At 30.5% G+C, this 19,530-nt stretch overlaps 8 protein-coding genes across 10 annotated transcripts; 6 read left to right on the top strand and 2 right to left on the bottom strand.

Annotated features, from left to right (window-relative positions):
* The first annotated feature begins 1,458 nt into the window (after positions 1 to 1,458).
* LOC134829464 (putative fatty acyl-CoA reductase CG5065) lies at positions 1,459 to 8,963 on the top strand. 3 transcript variants are annotated; one of them, XM_063842538.1, is made up of 8 exons: positions 1,459 to 1,515; positions 4,067 to 4,154; positions 4,210 to 4,326; positions 6,509 to 6,587; positions 6,648 to 7,515; positions 8,448 to 8,579; positions 8,641 to 8,766; positions 8,829 to 8,963. In XM_063842538.1, exons 2-8 carry the CDS (start codon positions 4,071 to 4,073, stop codon positions 8,947 to 8,949), a joined length of 1,527 nt encoding a protein of 508 aa, XP_063698608.1. In that variant the 5' UTR covers positions 1,459 to 1,515; positions 4,067 to 4,070; the 3' UTR covers positions 8,950 to 8,963. The 3 variants fall into 3 exon arrangements, with proteins under 3 accessions (XP_063698608.1, XP_063698607.1, XP_063698609.1); XM_063842537.1 differs by lacking the exon at positions 1,459 to 1,515 and adding an exon at positions 1,658 to 1,762; XM_063842539.1 differs by lacking the exon at positions 1,459 to 1,515 and adding an exon at positions 1,708 to 1,795.
* A 124-nt stretch (positions 8,964 to 9,087) lies between these two features.
* LOC134828403 (uncharacterized) lies at positions 9,088 to 10,447 on the bottom strand. The gene is made up of 3 exons (XM_063841381.1): positions 10,443 to 10,447; positions 10,214 to 10,380; positions 9,088 to 10,157 (listed from the first exon to the last, which is right to left on the bottom strand). The coding sequence occupies exons 1-3, from the start codon at positions 10,445 to 10,447 to the stop codon at positions 9,088 to 9,090; spliced, it is 1,242 nt and encodes a 413-aa protein (XP_063697451.1).
* A 165-nt stretch (positions 10,448 to 10,612) lies between these two features.
* Positions 10,613 to 11,828, top strand: LOC134832326 (zinc finger and SCAN domain-containing protein 10-like). The gene is made up of 2 exons (XM_063846311.1): positions 10,613 to 10,799; positions 10,856 to 11,828. The coding sequence occupies exons 1-2, from the start codon at positions 10,650 to 10,652 to the stop codon at positions 11,789 to 11,791; spliced, it is 1,086 nt and encodes a 361-aa protein (XP_063702381.1). The 5' UTR covers positions 10,613 to 10,649; the 3' UTR covers positions 11,792 to 11,828.
* Positions 11,792 to 12,854, bottom strand: LOC134832328 (proteasome subunit alpha type-5). Its single transcript, XM_063846313.1, has 2 exons — positions 12,719 to 12,854; positions 11,792 to 12,593 (listed from the first exon to the last, which is right to left on the bottom strand). The coding sequence occupies exon 2, from the start codon at positions 12,590 to 12,592 to the stop codon at positions 11,864 to 11,866; it is 729 nt and encodes a 242-aa protein (XP_063702383.1). The 5' UTR covers position 12,593; positions 12,719 to 12,854; the 3' UTR covers positions 11,792 to 11,863.
* A 44-nt stretch (positions 12,855 to 12,898) lies between these two features.
* On the top strand, positions 12,899 to 14,101 carry LOC134832327 (enoyl-CoA delta isomerase 1, mitochondrial-like). Its single transcript, XM_063846312.1, has 2 exons — positions 12,899 to 13,211; positions 13,271 to 14,101. Exons 1-2 carry the CDS (start codon positions 13,128 to 13,130, stop codon positions 14,027 to 14,029), a joined length of 843 nt encoding a protein of 280 aa, XP_063702382.1. The 5' UTR covers positions 12,899 to 13,127; the 3' UTR covers positions 14,030 to 14,101.
* A 92-nt stretch (positions 14,102 to 14,193) lies between these two features.
* On the top strand, positions 14,194 to 16,519 carry LOC134832325 (uncharacterized). The gene is made up of 3 exons (XM_063846309.1): positions 14,194 to 14,296; positions 14,433 to 14,566; positions 15,245 to 16,519. Exons 1-3 carry the CDS (start codon positions 14,292 to 14,294, stop codon positions 16,327 to 16,329), a joined length of 1,224 nt encoding a protein of 407 aa, XP_063702379.1. The 5' UTR covers positions 14,194 to 14,291; the 3' UTR covers positions 16,330 to 16,519.
* A 176-nt stretch (positions 16,520 to 16,695) lies between these two features.
* Positions 16,696 to 18,386, top strand: LOC134831389 (uncharacterized). Its single transcript, XM_063845109.1, has 3 exons — positions 16,696 to 16,801; positions 16,963 to 17,114; positions 17,176 to 18,386. Exons 1-3 carry the CDS (start codon positions 16,797 to 16,799, stop codon positions 18,255 to 18,257), a joined length of 1,239 nt encoding a protein of 412 aa, XP_063701179.1. The 5' UTR covers positions 16,696 to 16,796; the 3' UTR covers positions 18,258 to 18,386.
* A 150-nt stretch (positions 18,387 to 18,536) lies between these two features.
* On the top strand, positions 18,537 to 19,502 carry LOC134828402 (enoyl-CoA delta isomerase 1, mitochondrial-like). The gene is made up of 3 exons (XM_063841380.1): positions 18,537 to 18,623; positions 18,689 to 19,192; positions 19,245 to 19,502. The coding sequence occupies exons 1-3, from the start codon at positions 18,537 to 18,539 to the stop codon at positions 19,500 to 19,502; spliced, it is 849 nt and encodes a 282-aa protein (XP_063697450.1).
* Positions 19,503 to 19,530: the final 28 nt, after the last annotated feature.

Genomic DNA, 19,530 nt, shown 5'->3' with positions numbered 1-19,530 from the left:
ACTGGTCAAAAAGTGACTTGTTAAATTTATCAGCGTTTGAACTTCCAAACGCTGATTTTTTTGTTTCGTCAAATATCGACCCAATATGAACAGAAATGAGCTTTAGAATGAATATTTATTCAATTTTAGGCTTAAAACTGGTCAAAAAGTGACTTGTTAAATTTATCAGCGTTTGAACTTCCAAACGCTGATTTTTTTGTTTCGTCAAATATCGACCCAATATGAATAGAAATGAGCTTTAGAATGAATATTTATTCAATTTTAAGCTTAAAACTGGTCAAAAAGTGACTTGTTAAATTTATCAGCGTTTGAACTTCCAAACGCTGATTTTTTTGTTTCGTCAAATATCGACCCAATATGAACAAAAATCAACTTTAGAATGAATATTTATTCAATTTTAAGCTTAAAACTGGTCAAAAAGTGACTTGTTAAATTTATCAGCGTTTGAACTTCCAAACGCTGATTTTTTTGTTTCGTCAAATATCGACCCAATATGAACAAAAATCAACTTTAGAATGAATATTTATTCAATTTTAGGCTTAAAACTGGTCAAAAAGTGACTTGTTAAATTTATCAGCGTTTGAACTTCCAAACGCTGATTTTTTTGTTACGTCAAATATCGACCCAATATGCACAGAAATGAACTTTAGAATGAATATTTATTCAATTTTAGGCTTAAAACTGATCAAAAAATGATTTGTTAAATATTTTGAAGTTCAAACTTCAAAAAGAATTTAAAGAGAAAGTGAAAAATATAATAAAATTTTAGAAAAATATCTTGAAAGTTAAATTTTCGTAAAGAATCAATACAAATTAAAAAATCATATAAAAGCAAAATTTCACTTATTTCTTGGAAAATTGTAATTTTCTTTCAGAATTCTCTTAAAAAATTCAATTAAAATTAATTTTGATCTTAATAATTTCTTTATAAGTGAGTATTTGACAAATACTTACCAAATATTTATTCCGAACCTTATTTCATTCCGCACCCCATTTCATTCCAAACCCTATTTCCATGCCGTTAACATCAAAAGTGCATCCTCTGTATTGACTTTGCAACATCTCCGTATTTACACTTTACTTATCAACTACCGCACACTCACGTTTCTTCACTTCACTACACTTTTTGTACGACGAGCCGTTATTGCAGCTGTTTATTTCATGAATGAACAACTCGCGAGAGAGAGAGCTCCGAACAAAAAAAAAGTTGTAAACACTACAAAAATCGCGTATAAAACATCAACAAAAAAGCAAACACGGAAAACGTAAATCAACGAAAAAAATTATTTAGTGGGGGAAACTCACTTGTTTTGCCTCATTTACAGATAATCGCCGCGCTTTGATGATGACACAACAACAAAATTAACAAAAAAAAACCAAATTTGCAAAAATCGCGCAAAAATTAAGTTTGGTAATTTTTTTTGTGCAGAGAAAAAAGTGCAAAAATTAAATTTTCCAGCCCATTTACGAATCGACTTTGTGGTTAATCAAAATTAATAGGCGCAAATTTTAGTGGTGAGTTGAATGAAAAGTCTCTCTAAAAAAATTGCCATACATGCAATGGAGACGTGCATCTGAAATTTTCTTTGGAGGTAAATTTTTGCATCAGTATAAAGCGACGTAGACGGTATACGATAAACTTCAGTTTGCCGAGTGACTTCAAATAGTGCGGATCGTTCCTTATTTTTGCTCACGGAAACAAGTGTTGAAACGTTTTAAATATTATTATTATTTAATAAAGTGATCAGTTATAATTATTGGCGTGAGTTCAAGAGTTAAATTCGAGTTAAATACAGTAATAAAATATGCAGGAAAATGGAAATTTATGGAAAAAATTTGAAATATTTTGGAAATATTAAAAGAAAATGTCGACTTTCAAAAAAATGTTGAAAACTTAATTTTCTAAAAAAAAATGAATTTTCAAAGAAAAAAAAAATTTAAAAGTTTTTTTCATAAAATTTGAAGATTATATAGAAAAATTATATACCTACATTTAAATAAAAAATAATAACACATTAAATTGAAAATTATTTATAAATTAAAAATATCAATATTTTTTGAATATTTTAAAAAATTGGAACAAAACTTAATTTTTAAAAGTTTTCGTGAAAATTTATACAATTTAAGTTGAAAATATTTTTTTTTAATTTTTTTAATTATCAAAAGTAAGCATTTTAGATAATAAATTTTAATTTGATTAAAATTTTGTTTTTTTAAGAATTTTACATTTTCAACCTTAATACAAAAACTAAACAAATTTTATTTCAAAAAATCCCCAGATGAGTAAATTTGATCGAATTTTCATGAAAACTGAATAAATTAATGAAAACTGTTAACATACAAATTGCGTGCTCGACCCCTTTTAAAATAAACTCAAAATCAGATTAAAAAACAAAATATTGCGTAATTTTTTTCATTACAAACACATGGAAAAATTCAATACTTGAAAATTAAAGCTTATACGAAGGAAAACAATTAGAAACCTTGAATACGTTCATGTTCGAAATACCCTTAACATACACATTTTTTTTACTTCCACATTAGGCAAATACAATTTCAAAAAATGTTTCACTTTGATTTAGACCCAAAAACTTAAATTAAAATAAATGTTGATTAAAATAATTAAATTAAATTAAAATTAAAAATTAAAAAAGAATAATATTAAAAAAAAATTAAATATTAAAAAAAATAAAATTCTATAATTTTTTTTCAGTAAAAAATTAAGCTTCAAAAAAAATTGACATTTCTTAAAATATTAAAATTTGATTATTTTCAAAAATGTTCAAAAAATTAGAATATTTTTTAACTTTTAAAAATACTTAATTAAAAAATTATATAAAATATTAAAAAATTTTATTTATGTATTTATTTTTTTTTAAATTTAATTTCTAATTTTTTTAGCCAAACTTACTCCATTAATGACAAAAATTAAAGAAAAATTCAATTAAATGAAATGTGAAACATTGTTTAAAATTTCACTTGCCTAATTTTTTTTTTTTTTAAATTACATGTCAGTAAAAAAACAATTTATTTAAAAAATTTGCATAAAAATAACTTAATTGTCACAAAAATTAAAATTTTTCACGCAGTTCTCGAACATCAATGTCCCAAAATCGAAAAAAAAATTGCACAATTTTCAATTAATTAAAAATTCTTACAAATCGAGCAATAACCAACCATACATTATGCGTATCTGAAAATATCGTTGACACAATAATAATTTTTTTGTACGGTTTCATATTTTAAAACTGCAAGAAACTGTCTGGTATTTTTCCATAACAATATTAAAACCTGTCTAAATTTTATTCATAAAAAAATTAATCGAACGTTAGAGGAACATACTTGTTTGTATGATTGTCTAAAAATACTGCGTTAATGCTTTAAGCATTGCGTTGGATTGCAAAAATTATTATTTTTAACAAATTTAAGTGATTTTAATCAGGCAAGACTTGTTCTTGAAGTTTTGAGGCGGAACAATTTTATGCTCAAAAGGTCAAAAAAGCACAAAATTTATGAATTTAACGAAGATTATTCTTAAAAATTGATCACAAAAGTGACTTTTTGCAATAAAATGACAATATAAGAGCTCAAAAATAGCAAATAAGCATCGGTCAAAGACTCTACTTTCATTTCTTGGCATACGGATGTCGTCGCATACACGTGCATTGATGCATTTTATCGAACAAATGTCTATGCACACGATTTAGCTATTATTCAATTGCTCGTAGTAGCGACTTGTACAGCGTTTATGCATAAAAACACGCAAAAATAGAGATATGTGAGGAACATTAACACAGTGAAATAGTAACCAGTTTAAGACTTTTCACATTTTTCAACAACAATTGGATTTTTTATGCGATTTTTTTGGTTTAAAGTTACTTGAAACGCTCAAAAATGAGGATTAAAGTTGATTTTTGTTAGAAAAAAATTAGTTGAACATTGAAAAATTTATAGTTGAAGGCCTTTTCCTGTACAACTTGAAAAAACTTCTGATAAAATGCATGATTTATTGTGTTATTTGACCAAATCAAGGCAACTTTTTTAAATTTTCTTCTTATTTTTGCAGAAAAATGGCTTCCAACGTTCCTTCAGTGCGGGAATTCTACAAAAATAAGACGATTTTTATTACCGGAGCGAGTGGGTTCATGGGAAAAGTAAGTAAAAATTGATTTTTAGACCTTTTAAAATACTTACAATCCAATTTTTTAGGTTCTCGTTGAGAAACTTTTGTATTCCTGTTCCGACTTGAAAGCCATTTACATCATGCTGCGACCAAAACGTGGAAAAGTGCCCAAATCTCGTGTTGAGGACATGTTCAAATTGCCTGTGAGTAAATTTTATTGTTGCAAAATTCAGAAAATTGCTAAAATTATGAGTTAATAACAATGGAAAGGTAGTTAAAAAGCATTAAAGTTGCATGTTCTCCCCCCAAAAAAATTCAAATTATTGCCAAAAATAAACTTTACCTCTCTAATGTCGATTTGGAATCATGTTAATCATCAAAAATATTTTTAAGAAGGGGAAAATTGCTACTTGTTCAACAAAAAAAGTAATTTTTTGAACTTAATTGAACTTTTTTTGCAATAATTTTGCATCAAATAATTGTTAATTGAACAAAGCAATTATTTCAAGTTCAAATAACTGCGAAAAAATCGTGATGAAAATGTCAATGCGATGCAACTTTATTGAATTTCAATCAAAAAAAAAATATTTCTCGGGAGTCTGAAGTGAGAAACGACCTTGTGACGTTACATAAACAAAATTTCTTCGAGATTTTTTGCGATGCAGTGCTCATTAATGAGATAAACAATAAATTTACATGGCTCAATGAGCGACGTGATAACACGAAAAATATAAAGTAAGAAGAAGAGACCGAAAAATGTTGAAATTTTCATCGATTGCGAGCTTAATTAAACGATTTCGGCTGTCTATGGAATTAAATGAATGCATAAACGGTTATTATTTTGATGAATTTTGACATTTTTTAATTAAAAATATAGAGAAAATGCGATTTTGAGCGGATTTTATGTCTGTCTGAGAATTAATTAAAAATAAAATTTTCGAGTAATTATTTTTTGTGAAAATTTTTGAATTTTAATATAAAAAAAAAAATTAATTTTGAAAAATTTAAAGTTGAAAAATTTTTTTTTTCGAATATTTTGTAAATTAAAATATTTAAAAAAAAAAAATTTAAATTTTTAAAAATTTTTTAAAATAATTAAAAATAATTTTTAAAAAATTATTTTAAATTAAAAAAAATAATTTTAATTTTAATTTAATAAAATTATTTAATCAAATTTTAAATTTTTTGTAAATTAATTTAATTAAATTTTAATTTTTTTATTATTTTATAAAGAACTTTAATTTGATTTAAAAAAAAAATTTAATTGAAAAATAAATATTTATAGAAGTCAAATTAATTTTTTTTATATTTTCAAAAGATTTTTTTAAATTAATTTTTATAAAAAGTTCGAAAAAAAATAATAAATTATTTTCATAATTCTTTTAAAATTCTCTAAAAATTTTTTTTAAATTTTCTTAAAAATCTCCTTAAAAAATTGAAAATTTAAAAATTTAATAATAATATTGACATTAAAAAAATCGAAATTTAATTAATTTTTTTAACTGAATAAAAAAATATTTTTTACAAAGTTAATAATTTAAAAGAAATATAATTTAATAAATTTAAAAAAATAATTTTAATTTAAAAATAAATATTTTTTAAAAATAAAATTTGAATATTTTAAATTTCAAAAATATTTTTTTAACAATTTTTTAAAAGAAAAGATATACACAATTTGATATTCAAAATCATTTTTTTTAAATTTATCGAAAATAATGCTCAAAATCTCCTTTAAAAAATTAAAAATTTAATAAAAAGCGCTTTCAAATATTTTCCGATGACTTTTAAATTTTGCCTACTTGACGAAAAACAACAATACCGAAAAACAGTTCAACTACTTTTAATGTTGTACATTAAATAAATGAATAAGTGAGACATCTTTCTTCAGAAATAACTCAAAAAAAAAAAACATTACAAAAGCACTTGTTTTTTATGACATTCTGTCTGTTGCGCGACTTGTAGGTACTTTTAAGGCAGCAAAAGCGAAAAAGAAATGCAAAAAAGAGACATTGATAATGATTTATCTGCATTAATAACTCTTGAATGCACCTTTTTATGCCTTTTCAAAAAGGAGGACACGCCATGTTAACAGATTTTTAATCACTTATTCATCAGTGCTCGTAAATTGAAAGAAAATCACGTTTCGTTGCAACATTGACATTCGGTGCGGAGCGCAGATCAATGGGAGTGAGATGACATAACGCGACCCTTGGCACGAGACTAATTTATTTTGTGCGTCTCGAGTGATAAAATTGCAAGTCATAAAGGCTTAAATAGAGTTCAGTTAAGTTAATGCGAGACAAATTAATTTTTTTACGCTGCTTCTGATCGTCAAGCGAGGTTTTGTGGAAAATTTTTCATTAAAATCTTTCTTTTTTTTTGCAGATGTTTCAACGACTTCGCGATGAGAAACCTGAAATGATGAAGAAATTGCATGCGTTTCAAGGGGATGTGACCTTCGATGGTAAAAAATTTAACTTTTTTCATGATTTTTTGTCATAAAATCCAATTTTTTTCATTTTAGAGCTCGGTTTATCTTCGGAGGACACTCGCGAAATCGCTTCCAACACCAATATCGTCTTTCATTTGGCAGCAACGCTCAAACTTGAAGCCAATTTAAAGGACGCCATCGAAATGAACACAACAGGCACTCAACGAATCCTCGATTTGGCGCGTAAAATGCCGAATCTCGAGTGTTTCATCTACTCTTCGACAGCTTTTTGTTGCGCCGATCAAGATGTTTTGCACGAAAAAGTCTACGATTGTCCTCATTCGCCTTACGATTTGATGCGATGTGCTGCCTGGATGGATGCCAAGACTCTGGATCAGATAACGCCGAACTTAATTCATCCGCATCCCAACACTTACACTTATTCCAAACGTTTGGCGGAGATTTTAGTGCGTGACGCCTTTCAAGAATTGCCGGTTGTGATCGTTCGTCCGAGTATTGTGACGCCAGCAGTTGAACATCCGTTGCCGGGATGGGTTGATTCGCTCAATGGACCCATTGGAATTATGGTTGGCGCGGGAAAAGGCGTCATTCGGAGCATGGTGTGCAATGGGGATTACGATGCGGAAGTTATTCCCGTGGATGTTGCTATTAACGGGTTGATAACGGCAGTTTGGAAGGAAAGTTTGTTCGGCGGGAAGAAGGCGAAGGATGTTCCGGTGTATAATATCACGTGTCCCGAGACAAAAAGAACGTCATGGGGCACAGTTTTGAACATGGGCAAGGAGATTTCGAGAGAATATCCCTTTGAAGCGGGTGTTTGGTATCCAGATGGGGACATCACGACAAGCAAATTGGTCTATACTTTCAACTCAATCTTCTTCCATTGGCTGCCTGCGTACTTTATTGACTTTTTGATGTTCCTTTTTGGACAGAAACGATTGTAAGTTGACTTTTTCTTTGAGAAAAATAATTAAATTTAAATTAAAATAATTAAAATTAAATTATACAAATTTAATTAAATTAAAAAAAAAAAATTTAAATTTAATTCAACATAAATTAATTGATTAATTAATTATGTAATTGTTGTTTAAATAATAATTTTAATTTATTTTTTTAATTAACAATTAAATTAAATAATTAATTAAAATTATTTTAATTTTTAAAAAATTTTTATAATTTAAGGCCTTCATATTATTTAAAATTAATTTAATTCAATTAAAATTCAAAATTTTTTTTTATTTAAAAATTTTAAATTTATAATTCAAATTTTAAATATTAAAAATCAGTGAACTGATGCTAATTTTTTCATTTAAAAATTAAAAATTATTTAATTTTTTATGTAAATCAATTTTAAATAAATTATAATTAATTTTTATTATTTTAATTTAATTAATTTTTTTTTTGTATGAATTAATAATTCAAATTTTTTTTTAATTTTAATAAAATTTTATAAAATTAAATAATTAATTTAAAATACAAAAATTATTTTTATGTTTTTTTCTTTTATTTAATTTAATTAAATTATTGAATTTTATTTGAATTGAATTTTGTTTTAATTTTTGTTAAATAATTTATTAAAGTTATTCAATTTTTCAGAAAATTTAATTATTCCTTTAAATTTTTAAAATTAATTTAAACTATAAATATAAATAATATAAATTTAATTTTTATTAATAATTAATTAATTAATTATTTTTAATTATTAAATTAATTATTTTAATTCCCTAAAAATTTAAATAATTTAATAAAAATTAATTTTATTTTAATTCAATTAAAATATTAAAATTTTAAATTAATAATTCAAATTAAATTATTTTTAAATTAAAATTAATTTTTTAAAAAATATTTTTAATGAAAAAATTTAAATTTCAGCATGGTTCGCATTCAAACACGTGTCTATAACGGACTTGAACTCTTGACATTCTTCACAACGCGAGTTTGGGACTTCAAATCCCCCAATTACGCCTCTTTACAAGATGCCTTAAGTGAAGATGATAAAAAGGAGTAAGTTTTAAACAAAATTTTGTCCATGAAAATTTTTTTTTATTTATTTTTCACAAAACAGCTTCAACATGTACACAGATGACGTCGAAGTATACGATTATTTGAAAACAGTGATTCTCGGAGGGCGACAATATTGTCTCAAAGAGCCTTTGTCGTCTCTTCCAAAGGCTCGAATGCAACTCAAAGCGTGAGTTTTGATTTTTTTCTTAAAATTTTCTTTTAAAAAAATTAATAAAAATATATTTTTAGGTTGTACATTCTGGATCGCGTAACAAAATTGGTCCTTTTCTGCGTCTTCGCATGGCAAATGTTGCGATGCTTTGGATTTGCGGAGCCCATTAAGGAATGGTTTCGTGGCGTACATGCCTAATTTTTAAGTTTCGCTCAATTTTATTGGCTTTTATCTTTTTTTAAACAGTTTTTTGTACCAGTGTATCAATATAAATATTCAATTTTTGATGAAATTCGGATGAAATTAAAGGAAAAAAGTGATAAATTATGCGGGATTTTACTGAAACTCATCCAAAAATTTGATATCTTCTTCCAAAACGTCAAATTGAGCCAACAAAGCTTCTGCGTAGTTGGCGTAATGTGACTTATCTCCCATATCAGCAGCACGTCGAGTCCATTGTTTGCCTTTTCTGATGGCACTTTTGAGTTTTTTGACACTTTGAAGCAATTCGCACGAAAATTGATGTTCATAGGTGGTATATTCGCCCGTCATTAAGTCGTCAAAGGCATAAAAACTCATTTCGGGAGTCTCTTCCAACTCCAAAGCATCGGTAAGTACGAGAAAACTTGTATGAACGAGCTCATAAGCCCACGATCCGTAAGCCAATGAGACCAAAGATTGCGCAAAATCGACCTTATGTCGCTCGTCTTCCGGCAAGGAACGACGATATTGAACCAAATTGTTCATAAAACCCGCTAACAAGTGATTTACTTGTGCAAAATGCAAATTCTTGATGAGACAATTAATTTCCTCGACCATGGCGGGCATTGTATTGTTAATTACGTAAATTCCCTGATTTTCCGACTTGTCAATTGAGATTTTGGCACGAATTGAGGGCATAGCGTACTTTAACTTCATACTGTCGTTTTTTACATTACTCCAGGCGGCAAAAAGGAAGATCGATGTGTAATGATGCGCCATCAGGAGACACCATAAAGTCTTAATTTCGCGTGGCACGTCGAATAATTTGTATGGCGTGAAGGCTTCTTTGGCATCAGGGACCTTTTTTAAGAAGGAATTGTACGTCGATTCAGCTTTTGACAAATAATCCACGGCTTTTTGAGGGTTTTTGAACAAGTAACATGTCCCAAGAGTATTTAAGGCATCAACATAGAAGTAAACAGCAACAGGTTCGAGACGAATTTCTTCCAATATTTCGACACTTTTCATACAAAATTCCGGATGATAATCAATTTCAGACGAATCCGTCGTTTTTTTGGCGTTACTTCCTCGCAAATTCAACGAAAAAGCCTTCATAGCGAGAAACTTTTTGTAATCCGGAGATTCTGGAGACGGCATTTGACGATCAACTTCTGTTTCCAAGTCCTTTGCAACATCCTCGATGTCTAAAAATAAAATATTTGAACAAAAATTTATGAAAATTTAAGAAAATGTCACTTACTGACAACAATTTCATCAAAAAGAGTATTTCCGGGAATTTTTTTCAGCTCTTTTTTCATTCGATAAAGCTCCGTGAGACTAAATAAGAGCTGTAGTTCGGAAATTTCTGAGTTTTCTCCATAAAGATTGTCTGCGGTGTATCTTCCAGCTTCACGAAGCGTAATTGAACTAAAAAAATTAAAATTTTTTAATGATTTTTCATGAAATTTAAATTCAAAATTTATACTTACACCATTTTTCGGTGATTTTTCTCGATTTTCAATGAAATCTCGATGGAAAAAGAATTTTCAATCAAAGTTGCCGGCAAAATTATATTTTTGAAATTGCCTTTTTGCTGATTCAAGTAAGTTTTTGTTTACATTTTACTTCGAGTCGTTTGTTTTTCTAAAGAATTAAAGGAAAAAATAGAAAAATTAAAAGAAAAAGGAGCAATTAAAATGTCACAACAAGAATTTGCAAGCGTTTATATCAATTCTGCACCAAAAAACACATTTGCTGATGAAGAAATCATCCATTCAGCGTACATTTGTGGCTCTTGCCGCCTTTCTTGTGCATCTCTCTACGATTTGGTCCTTCACGAGAGTCAAGTAATAAAAAAAATTTTAAATTTCACTAAAAAAAATTAATTTTTCATTATTTTTAGGTTCATATTATCGAATTTTCTCGAATTGTATCCAAATTAAAGGCATTAATTGACGAATTCATCGTGCCCGAAGACAAAAACGAAACACATCCTTTCAAAAAGGAAGATTCTGTGGATTATTATGATGAACCTGATGTTCATGACGATGCCGGCAACGAATCTGAAGAACAAGAAATCATCCGCAGACTTCAAGAATCCGGAAATTTAAGCTTAAAAGTCATGAAACCCTCAACCGATCAAAATTTGGAGCCTCGTTCGTTGCGCAAAGAGATGCCTTTGCGAATAAATCGTGATAAATTGTCGTTCAAAACGATTGTTCGAGGTCGTAAGAGACTAAAACGTCCCAAAAATTGCTTCACATGCGCCTTTTGCTCGGAAACCTTTGAAAATTACCCGCTTTTGCAACGTCACGAACGCTCCACACACAAATACATTTGCGATTATTGCGGCAGGGAGTACACGGTAAAGCTAAATTTGAAGATGCACATGTTCCGGGAGCACAAAGGTATCAAAACGTATTGCATCGAATGCGGCATTTCGACGACTGACTTGAAGGAACACATGAAAAAGCACGAAAACGATCCAACTTACATCTGTGACATTTGCGGCAAGGAGATGCGAGGGAAGCAAAAGATTAATAATCACATGAATCGATCGCATAAGTCAGTTTTTGCGAGATTTTTCTGCCAATTTTGCGATGTAGGCTTTAAATACATGGCTGACTTGAACGAACACATGATCAAACACGATCCCGATCGAAAAGATCACAAATGTCACATTTGTGAGAAGGCTTATAAGAGGAAAAATGAGCTAAAAAGACATTTACAATCACATGAGGGACAAAAATGGCCTTGTGAGGATTGCGGAAGGGAATATGCTTGGCAACGAGGCTTATGGACACACCGAAATAAAGGAAGTTGTAAAGGAAAAAATTAATTTTAGCGTGATTTTTAATAATAATGTTGAAAAAAATGAATTTTTATTCCATAAAAACCCGAAAAACACGAATTAATTATGCATGTTGCCGATCGCCTGCTCAATTTCCTCCTTGGAATACATTCTAAAGAGCTCCTTGGGTGTCATTGTCATTATTTCGACATTTGTGGAATTTAATTTCTCCTCCATGACTTCCTTCAAGATGCTCAAAGCCACATTCAAGGCGTCTTCCAACGTCAAATCCGGCGTATATTGTTCCTGCAACGTTTGTTGAGCGCCTTCGCTGCCACTCCCGATGGCTTTTGCCTCGAAACGCGTATATGTCCCTGATGGATCCATGTGATACAATTGCGGTTCGCCATCATCGATGCCCGCAAATAAGATTGCAACACCAAATGGACGACTTGTTGCCGATTCGCTGTCACTATCGCCGAATTTAATCGCTTCCACAGACACAGCTTTCGCGCAAGATTCGACTGTCATGCGTTCGTTATAGACAAACCAGTGATTTTGCACTTCGATTCGCGCGCGATCGAGTAAAGTACGAGCATCGGCAATTAATCCAGATGTCGCACAACCAATATGACGATCGATTTCGACGATTTTTTCTACTTTTGCCGGTTCCATGAGCACAGAAGTGATGCGCTTTTCGACCGCGATGACAACTCCATGCTTCGTACAGATCCCAATTGCGGTAGATCCGAGCTTAATTGCTTCAATGGCGTATTCTACTTGAAATAAACGTCCTTCGGGCGAAAAGGTATTGACCCCACGATCGTATTCGGAGCGAGTAAGGAACATCCTACAAAAGAAAATTTGTTAGTATTGCAAGTCATGTCAACCAAAAATTCGCCGGAACACAAAAAAAGTTGAAAAATTCACGAAACTTTCATGAAATTTCTTTAAAAATGATAAATTTCAACTCACCTCGTTACTTGTGAAGTAAATTTTTGATGAAAAAGAAGCAAAAAATAGTAAAATCGGGAAAAATTCAACAATTTTAATGGTAAACAGCAAATCTGCAACTCATCAACTGTCACTTAAACGTCATGCGAGTTCGTTTTTTGCTTTATGAGACCTTTTGGGGTGCCATTTTTCAAAGTCGTACCAAAACATCTTCATCCCGTGAAGATTTTTCTTCGTTTTTCGTTGAATTTTAACTTAATTTAGAAGATTTTTCGTGATTTTACGAATAATTTGCTCGAAATTTGCCATTTTTTATCAATTATTGTAAAAGTCTTCGAGATTTTTGTCGAAAAATCATCCGAAAAAGAGAAAAATCTTCATTTTTGATCATTGAAAAGTTGAACTTTGGACTTTTTTTACGGTATTGAAGATGCAATCCAGTTTGAAATTGATCCGTGCAGTGCAATTGTTGCCCAAACGGCTTTATGGAAGTTCCTCTGGATCGTTGGTTAATGTAAGAAATTTTAATTTTTTTTCAAAAAAAAAATTCTTATAAGAATTTTTTATTTTTAGTTGACGGTTGATGATAAAACCGGGTATGCGACAATGGAATTGAATCGTCCTCCAGTCAATAGCTTGAATCTTGAGCTCTTGCAAAGCATCGACAAGAGTCTTGATCAGTTGAATGAGAATCGAACACGTGGTTTGATTTTGACGTCGTCGTCATCTTCCGTTTTCTCCGCTGGATTGGATATTATGGAGATGTACAAACCGAATGTCGAACGTGCCGGGCAATTTTGGCGAACGCTTCAAGATGTTTGGATGAAATTATTTGGAGCGACATATCCCACAGCTGCTGCCATCAATGGACACAGTCCCGCAGGCGGATGTTTGCTTGCGATGTGCTGCGAATATCGCGTCATGCTGCCAAAATTCACGATCGGCTTGAATGAGACGCGTTTGGGAATTGTGGCGCCAACGTGGTTCCAAGCAACGATGCTCAACGTTTTGAGTCGCAAGGAAGCTGAACGTGCCTTGACCTTGGGCACGATGTTTACGACGGAAGAAGCTCTGAAAAATGGACTTGTCGATGAAACGGCAGCTTCGAAACAGGAAGCCATCGAAAAATGCGTCGCATTTCTCGATCAATTCAAAAAAGTGTCGGGCGAGGCACGTGCAATTACGAAACAAGCCTTACGAGCGGAGCCTATCCGCGTTTTGGACGAAAATCGGGATCAGGATGTCGATTTGTTCTTGTTCACGATCCAACAAAAGAAAGTTCAAAAGGGATTGGAAGCTTATTTGGAAGCTTTAAAGAAGAAAAGTGGATAAAATTGCATTTTTTAGTTGATTTTTAAATAAAATTTATCATTTTTCACAGTTAAAAAAACATTTTAATCAATTATAACGGTCTAATAATTCATGAGTCATCCTAATCTGGATGCACTTTTGCTCTAAAGTTCATTTCCCGCTGAATTCATCATCATTCATTTTGAATTTCGCAACCGGACAACAAGTGTCTCCGTAAATTTTTAATAATTTTTCGCATTTTTACGTAAAATAAAAATACTAAACTACTAAAAAACGGGAAATCATGCCGTAAGTTGTTGATTTTTTATGAAATTCAATGAAAATTTGGGGAAATTTATGCAAAAAATGAGAAAATCTAAAAGGGCGTTGGAAAGATCTCAAATTTCAATATCAAGGCCATTGACGCCATTTTTCCTTCTTGCAGGTTCGAGATGGTCGAAGATGCTTTTATTGAAGAATTGTATGGAAAACGAGCAAAAGTCTCGACAATTCAACGTTTGTTTGCTCAGTTGTTGGGAAAAATTACTCAAGCTTTATGTTTTGAGATCAATATGAAAGGTAGGTTTTTTTAAAATTTGAGGAAATTTTAATTTCTGAGTAAATGAGACAAAGGAAATTTTGCTAAAATTGCATAAAAATTGATTTTTTTCCATTTTTTTGAGGTACAAGTATAACATCTTAACTGAAAATCACAAAAAAATGTCATAAAATTGTATAAAAAATTTTAATTTCATGAAAATTTGATACAGAATTTATCTTTTTCCTTACAAAATCCTTATCTCAAAATTCGAAATTTTCTAAATTTCAAAAAAATAATTAATTTAATTTAAAAAATTATTAATTAATTCTATAATTATTTAATTTATATTTAAAAAATTAATTATTTTAAATAATTTTAAAATAAAATAATTAAATTAATTAAAATAAATAAAAATTAAATTATTTAATTAATTTTAAAAATTATTAAAAATATTTTAAAAATTATTTTATTAATTCAGATATTAAGAATTAATTAATTAATTTTTAAAATATTTTTAATGTTTTTTAAAATAATTAAATAATTTGATTTTTATTTTTTTAAATTAAAATTAATTATTTTTTTTTTATAAATTTTTTTTTTTTTTATTTTATTTTTGAGGCTCACAAAATTTTATTTCAATGCTCTAAAAAATCTGAAAATTAAAATTTTTAAAATAAAAAGGACTCAAAAAATTATTTTAATACTTTTTTTCACAGAGTATGAGGCCATTTTGACCAAAATGGAAACTGAAGTCAATGCATTGATGTCGAAAGGCAAATCTGTTGAATCGAAGAAACTATTGGCGATCAAAGGTTTCATTTATATCCAACGTGGTTATCAACCAAGCTTCGATGGAAAACGTAAAAAGGTTAAAATTGAGCATTTGAAAACGGCTCTCGACATTTTTGGATCCATTAAAAATGATCGCGAAGGCATTTTTTACTACATTGTGGCCTTACAAGGGATCGCTTTGCATCACAAAGGCTTGTCGCATCGCATTGAGTACCTAGACAGTTTGAAATTTGCTGAATGTGCCTTCGACATGTTTCAGAACAACTTTTCTGATGTCGATAAGGAAGCTTGGAATGCGACAAAGTTGTTTGATATCACTCCTAAGACTCTTAAAAGCTCTCCGCTCGGTGGTTTTAACCAAAAATTGTCGCATTTGAACAACGAAACAATGGCACAGCTCTACTATTGTGCCAAAATCTTGAACATCCCAAACTTAATGTTGAAGCTCGAGTACATTAACGGATCTATTTGGAAGAAAACTTCCGCAAATCCCGCGATGGAAATTGATTTTTGCAATTTAACTCACGAAATTGCCGCTGAAATTGAAGATTTGATTGGTTTGCGTTACTTTGGGCAAGTTGATCACTTTCTTACCGGCTTGTGGTACCAAATGAACAAGTATCAACGTGCTTCTGACGAGAAGAAAATGGTTCGTAGTCGTGCAATTGTATCTATGATGTACGCAAAATGGGCTAATCAAAGCGTCGATCACGGAGGTCAATGGCGCAACTCCCAACCTTGTGCAACTATCAACCCAATTAAGACTAAAATTCATCGTTTTGAGCAATTTGCAGCAGTTGGTGTCAAATTGTGTGAGCAAGAGTTGCCTTTAGCTGTCGTCAAAACAGCAAATGAGGTTGCTGGAGTCGTTAAGAAAGGCAAATTTTGGGGACAGAAGGCTTTGAAGTACTTTGACGAAGCTGAAGATCAACGCAATGTTCAACGCGTCAAAGATTTGATCCGCGAATTGGACCAATTGCAAAATCAGTACAAGGGAAAAGACAATTGAGTCTCGATTTTTGCATGAAATTCGATATTTTACGTTCCTTATATTAATATTGCATGATTTTTTTCATTATTACTTATCACAATTTACTTAATTTGCCATGAATTTTAGGCAAAAACAAAGAATTCATTAATTGAATTGATTAAAATGTATTTTTAATGCATGAAAATTTGAATAAAATTTAATTTTCTTGAGAAAATTTTGAGTTTTTATTAATTTTTGAATGAAATTCGTTAAATTTCGTGTGTTTTTCAGCTTGTTTTAACTCTAAAATTTCAATTTTTAAGATTTTTTTTTTGAAATTAGGGCTCTGAAAATCAAAATTTGCCCCTAAAAATTTTTTCTCTAACTACGTCACTGATAATTTATCTGAATTCATTCTCAGAACGCCATTCAAAAGTGACGCGCTCTCCAATTTTCATCAAATTTTAAAGAAATTAGGCCATTTCTTAAAATAAAACTGCTAAAATATGGAGTAAGTATTGCTATTTAGTTGAAAAATCATGAAGGTTCAATGAAAAATCCTCAAAATAACTAAAAAAAATAATTTTTCGAAGGCGTCTTTTTGTCAAAAAATTTTGAGGTTATTTTTTCTGCACAAATTTAATGAAATTTCATAATTTCTTGTAATTTTAGCGAGATAATTGAAGATTTTAAACGTGAATTATTCGGCGAGGATGCCAAATTGACCGAAATTCAACAAATCCACGTTACCATTACTCTCTTGGATGATCAGTTAAGACGCAAAAAGGGCTACACCGATGAGCAAAAGTCTAAAATGCTTGAAAGTGAGACTTTATTTTTGTTTTAAAATTTATTTTTCAATAATTTTTGTTTTTTTTTATTTAGTTTTGTTCGATCATGCTGAAGAATTGGAAACCGAAGTCGACAAAGTCATGCCTGCTGAAGATTCTCCAAATTTCATCAAATATCGCGTGATAAAAGCCTACACTTTTTATGTTCGTGGATATTTAAGCTGCGGATCTACGATTATTCATGAAGATTTGAAGTTTTTGGAACAAGCGATGGAAATTTTAAAGCCGATCAAGTTGACACACGAAGCTCTTTACTACTATTACTTGGTCTTGCACTGTTTCGCTTCGATTTACAAAAACACAGAAGAAAAAAACAAAGTTTACGAATTTTTAAAGGAGCAAGAAGAAACCCTCGAAGCTTTCAAAGAGAAATTCCCGGATTGCGTTCATAAAAAGTACGGAAATCAAATTTTGTTCGACACAATTGTCAATTTTGACAAAACTTTCACGCAATTGATGTACACGTCGAAAGTTGAGATGTTCGGATATTACCAAAAAATTGCATGTGACAAGGAAATGGCTCTCAAATACGCATTGGAAGTCGTTTTTGCCTTTGATACACACATTAACGGAGATGCGACAACCTCACAATCGGTTGTAAATTTCATAAGTCTCCTTTACGACGCCTTGCACTTGTTCATTGCTGAATTTTGCTTCCCGCAATTAAATCACTTTCTCGCCGTAATCTTTTTTCAACTCGTCAAATATCGCCGCACATTACCGGAAGACAAAAAACACGAAATTGACGAAGCCATGGGAGACTTATCGCAATTATACGCAGATTGGGCTTACGAAATTGTCGATTACAGTCTCAAATGGCGTTATGACAAGGCAGCTTTCGAGAAAAAGCATCCAATTGACCAAAAAGTCGTCATTTTAGAGAAATTCGTTGAGCCCGGAGTTGAAGCGTATGCGAATCAGTTCCCGTGTGAGCCAATTGTGTATCGCGAGGACATCATGAAGACCCTGAGAAAGGGAAAGGCATGGTGTCAACGTGCCATTGACTTGTATGAGGTCTGCCCGGAGAAGCAATCGACTACAAAAATGCAAATGGATGGATTTAATTTGGGATTGAATTGCTTCAAAACGATCGATTTGCCGGAACGTGGCTCGTAAACTTGATTTTTTTCATAAATTAATACTTTTCATTACCTTTTTTTGTACTTGACGTACTTGAATGTTCAAAAATGTAACTTTTAACGTACGAATTCTATGTTTTCCATAAGAGAATAAACGAGTTTTTCATGTTGCATTGCTAAAATTAAAAATTTTCTGATGTTAGATCGTCATTTGTAACTAAATATTCGTCGATAATAGAGAAAAAAAAAATTAAATTTTGCTTAAATTTTAAAATTTTTTAGGAAAAAAAATCTAAAAAAAAATTTTTTAAAGAAAATGTTACGAAAATCGATTTTAAAAGTAGCCAATTTGGCTCAAAAATTACCAAAAAGGCTTTTTAGCAGCAATTCTTCGATGTTAAATGTAAATTTTTATAAAAAAAAAATTAAATTAACCAGAAATTTTAATATTTAAAATTTTTTTTTTAGGTTTCAATTGATGAAAAAACTGAAATTGCAATTTTAGAGTTGAATCGTCCTCCCGTTAATGCTCTCAATTTAGAATTTGCTCATGAAATTACAAACAAAATTGATGAATTAACCAAAAATCGTGCAAATGGCGTCATTTTCACCTCATCTTCTGACAAATCCTTCTGCGAGGGTCTCGATTTCCACGAATTTCACAAACCAGATATGAACCGAGCTGAAAAAGCTTATCGTGCATTCCAAGAGTTATGGTACAAAATTTACAGCTCTCCATTGCTGACAGCAGCAGCAATTAACGGGCATTGTCCTGCTGGCGGTTGCGTTATTTCGTTGGCTTGTGATTACCGTGTGATGCTTCCCAACTTCAAAATTGGCTTGAGTGAGGCTCGTTTGGGGTTAATTTGTCCCGAATATGTGCGAGGAACGATGCGAAAAGTCATGGATCGACAAGATGCGGAAGAAGCAATTTCGAAAAGAACACTTTTTACGACTGAAGATGCTCTGAAGGTGAAATTTAAATGGAAAAATTTTAAGAAATTTAATTTTTTTGTAATTTTAGGTCGGATTAGTGAATGAAATTGCAAATACAAAAGCAAGGGCGATCGAAAAATGCAAAGAATTCATGGTTCAATTTGAAAAATTTGATATTGAGACACGAGTTCGGATGAAATTACGCTTCAAACTTGACGAAATTGATGAATTTCTTTTGATGCAAGAAGAAGATGTTCAAAATTTCTTGAAAAATATTCAAAAAGAGAGTTTTCAAGAAGGGCTTGATCGATATTTGCAAAAACTCAAGCAGAAATCAAACGAATAATTAAAATTTGGTAATTTTCAAAGTCCAT

The sequence above is a fragment of the Culicoides brevitarsis genome, chromosome 2, assembly GCF_036172545.1.
Source record: "Culicoides brevitarsis isolate CSIRO-B50_1 chromosome 2, AGI_CSIRO_Cbre_v1, whole genome shotgun sequence".
In the NCBI taxonomy this organism is placed as follows: domain Eukaryota; kingdom Metazoa; phylum Arthropoda; class Insecta; order Diptera; family Ceratopogonidae; genus Culicoides; species Culicoides brevitarsis.
The sequence above is the reverse complement of the archived record's forward strand: the minus strand, read 5'-3'. Positions and strand labels throughout refer to the sequence as shown.

Coding starts and splice junctions, on each gene's coding strand:
- LOC134829464 (XM_063842538.1), top strand. CDS start 4,071: ATGGCTTCCAACGTTCCTTCAGTGCGGGAATTCTACAAAAATAAGACG. Junction 4,327..6,508: donor AGGACATGTTCAAATTGCCT/GTGAGTAAATTT, acceptor TTTTTTTTGCAG/ATGTTTCAACGACTTCGCGA. Junction 7,516..8,447: donor CTTTTTGGACAGAAACGATT/GTAAGTTGACTT, acceptor TTTAAATTTCAG/CATGGTTCGCATTCAAACAC.
- LOC134828403 (XM_063841381.1), bottom strand. Junction 10,158..10,213: donor TTTTGATGAAATTGTTGTCA/GTAAGTGACATT, acceptor TTTTATTTTTAG/ACATCGAGGATGTTGCAAAG.
- LOC134832326 (XM_063846311.1), top strand. CDS start 10,650: ATGTCACAACAAGAATTTGCAAGCGTTTATATCAATTCTGCACCAAAA. Junction 10,800..10,855: donor TGGTCCTTCACGAGAGTCAA/GTAATAAAAAAA, acceptor CATTATTTTTAG/GTTCATATTATCGAATTTTC.
- LOC134832328 (XM_063846313.1), bottom strand. CDS start 12,592: ATGTTCCTTACTCGCTCCGAATACGATCGTGGGGTCAATACCTTTTCG.
- LOC134832327 (XM_063846312.1), top strand. CDS start 13,128: ATGCAATCCAGTTTGAAATTGATCCGTGCAGTGCAATTGTTGCCCAAA. Junction 13,212..13,270: donor CCTCTGGATCGTTGGTTAAT/GTAAGAAATTTT, acceptor TTTTATTTTTAG/TTGACGGTTGATGATAAAAC.
- LOC134832325 (XM_063846309.1), top strand. Junction 14,567..15,244: donor TTTTGAGATCAATATGAAAG/GTAGGTTTTTTT, acceptor TTTTTTTCACAG/AGTATGAGGCCATTTTGACC.
- LOC134831389 (XM_063845109.1), top strand. Junction 17,115..17,175: donor AAAGTCTAAAATGCTTGAAA/GTGAGACTTTAT, acceptor TTTTTTATTTAG/TTTTGTTCGATCATGCTGAA.
- LOC134828402 (XM_063841380.1), top strand. CDS start 18,537: ATGTTACGAAAATCGATTTTAAAAGTAGCCAATTTGGCTCAAAAATTA. Junction 18,624..18,688: donor GCAATTCTTCGATGTTAAAT/GTAAATTTTTAT, acceptor TTTTTTTTTTAG/GTTTCAATTGATGAAAAAAC. Junction 19,193..19,244: donor CGACTGAAGATGCTCTGAAG/GTGAAATTTAAA, acceptor TTGTAATTTTAG/GTCGGATTAGTGAATGAAAT.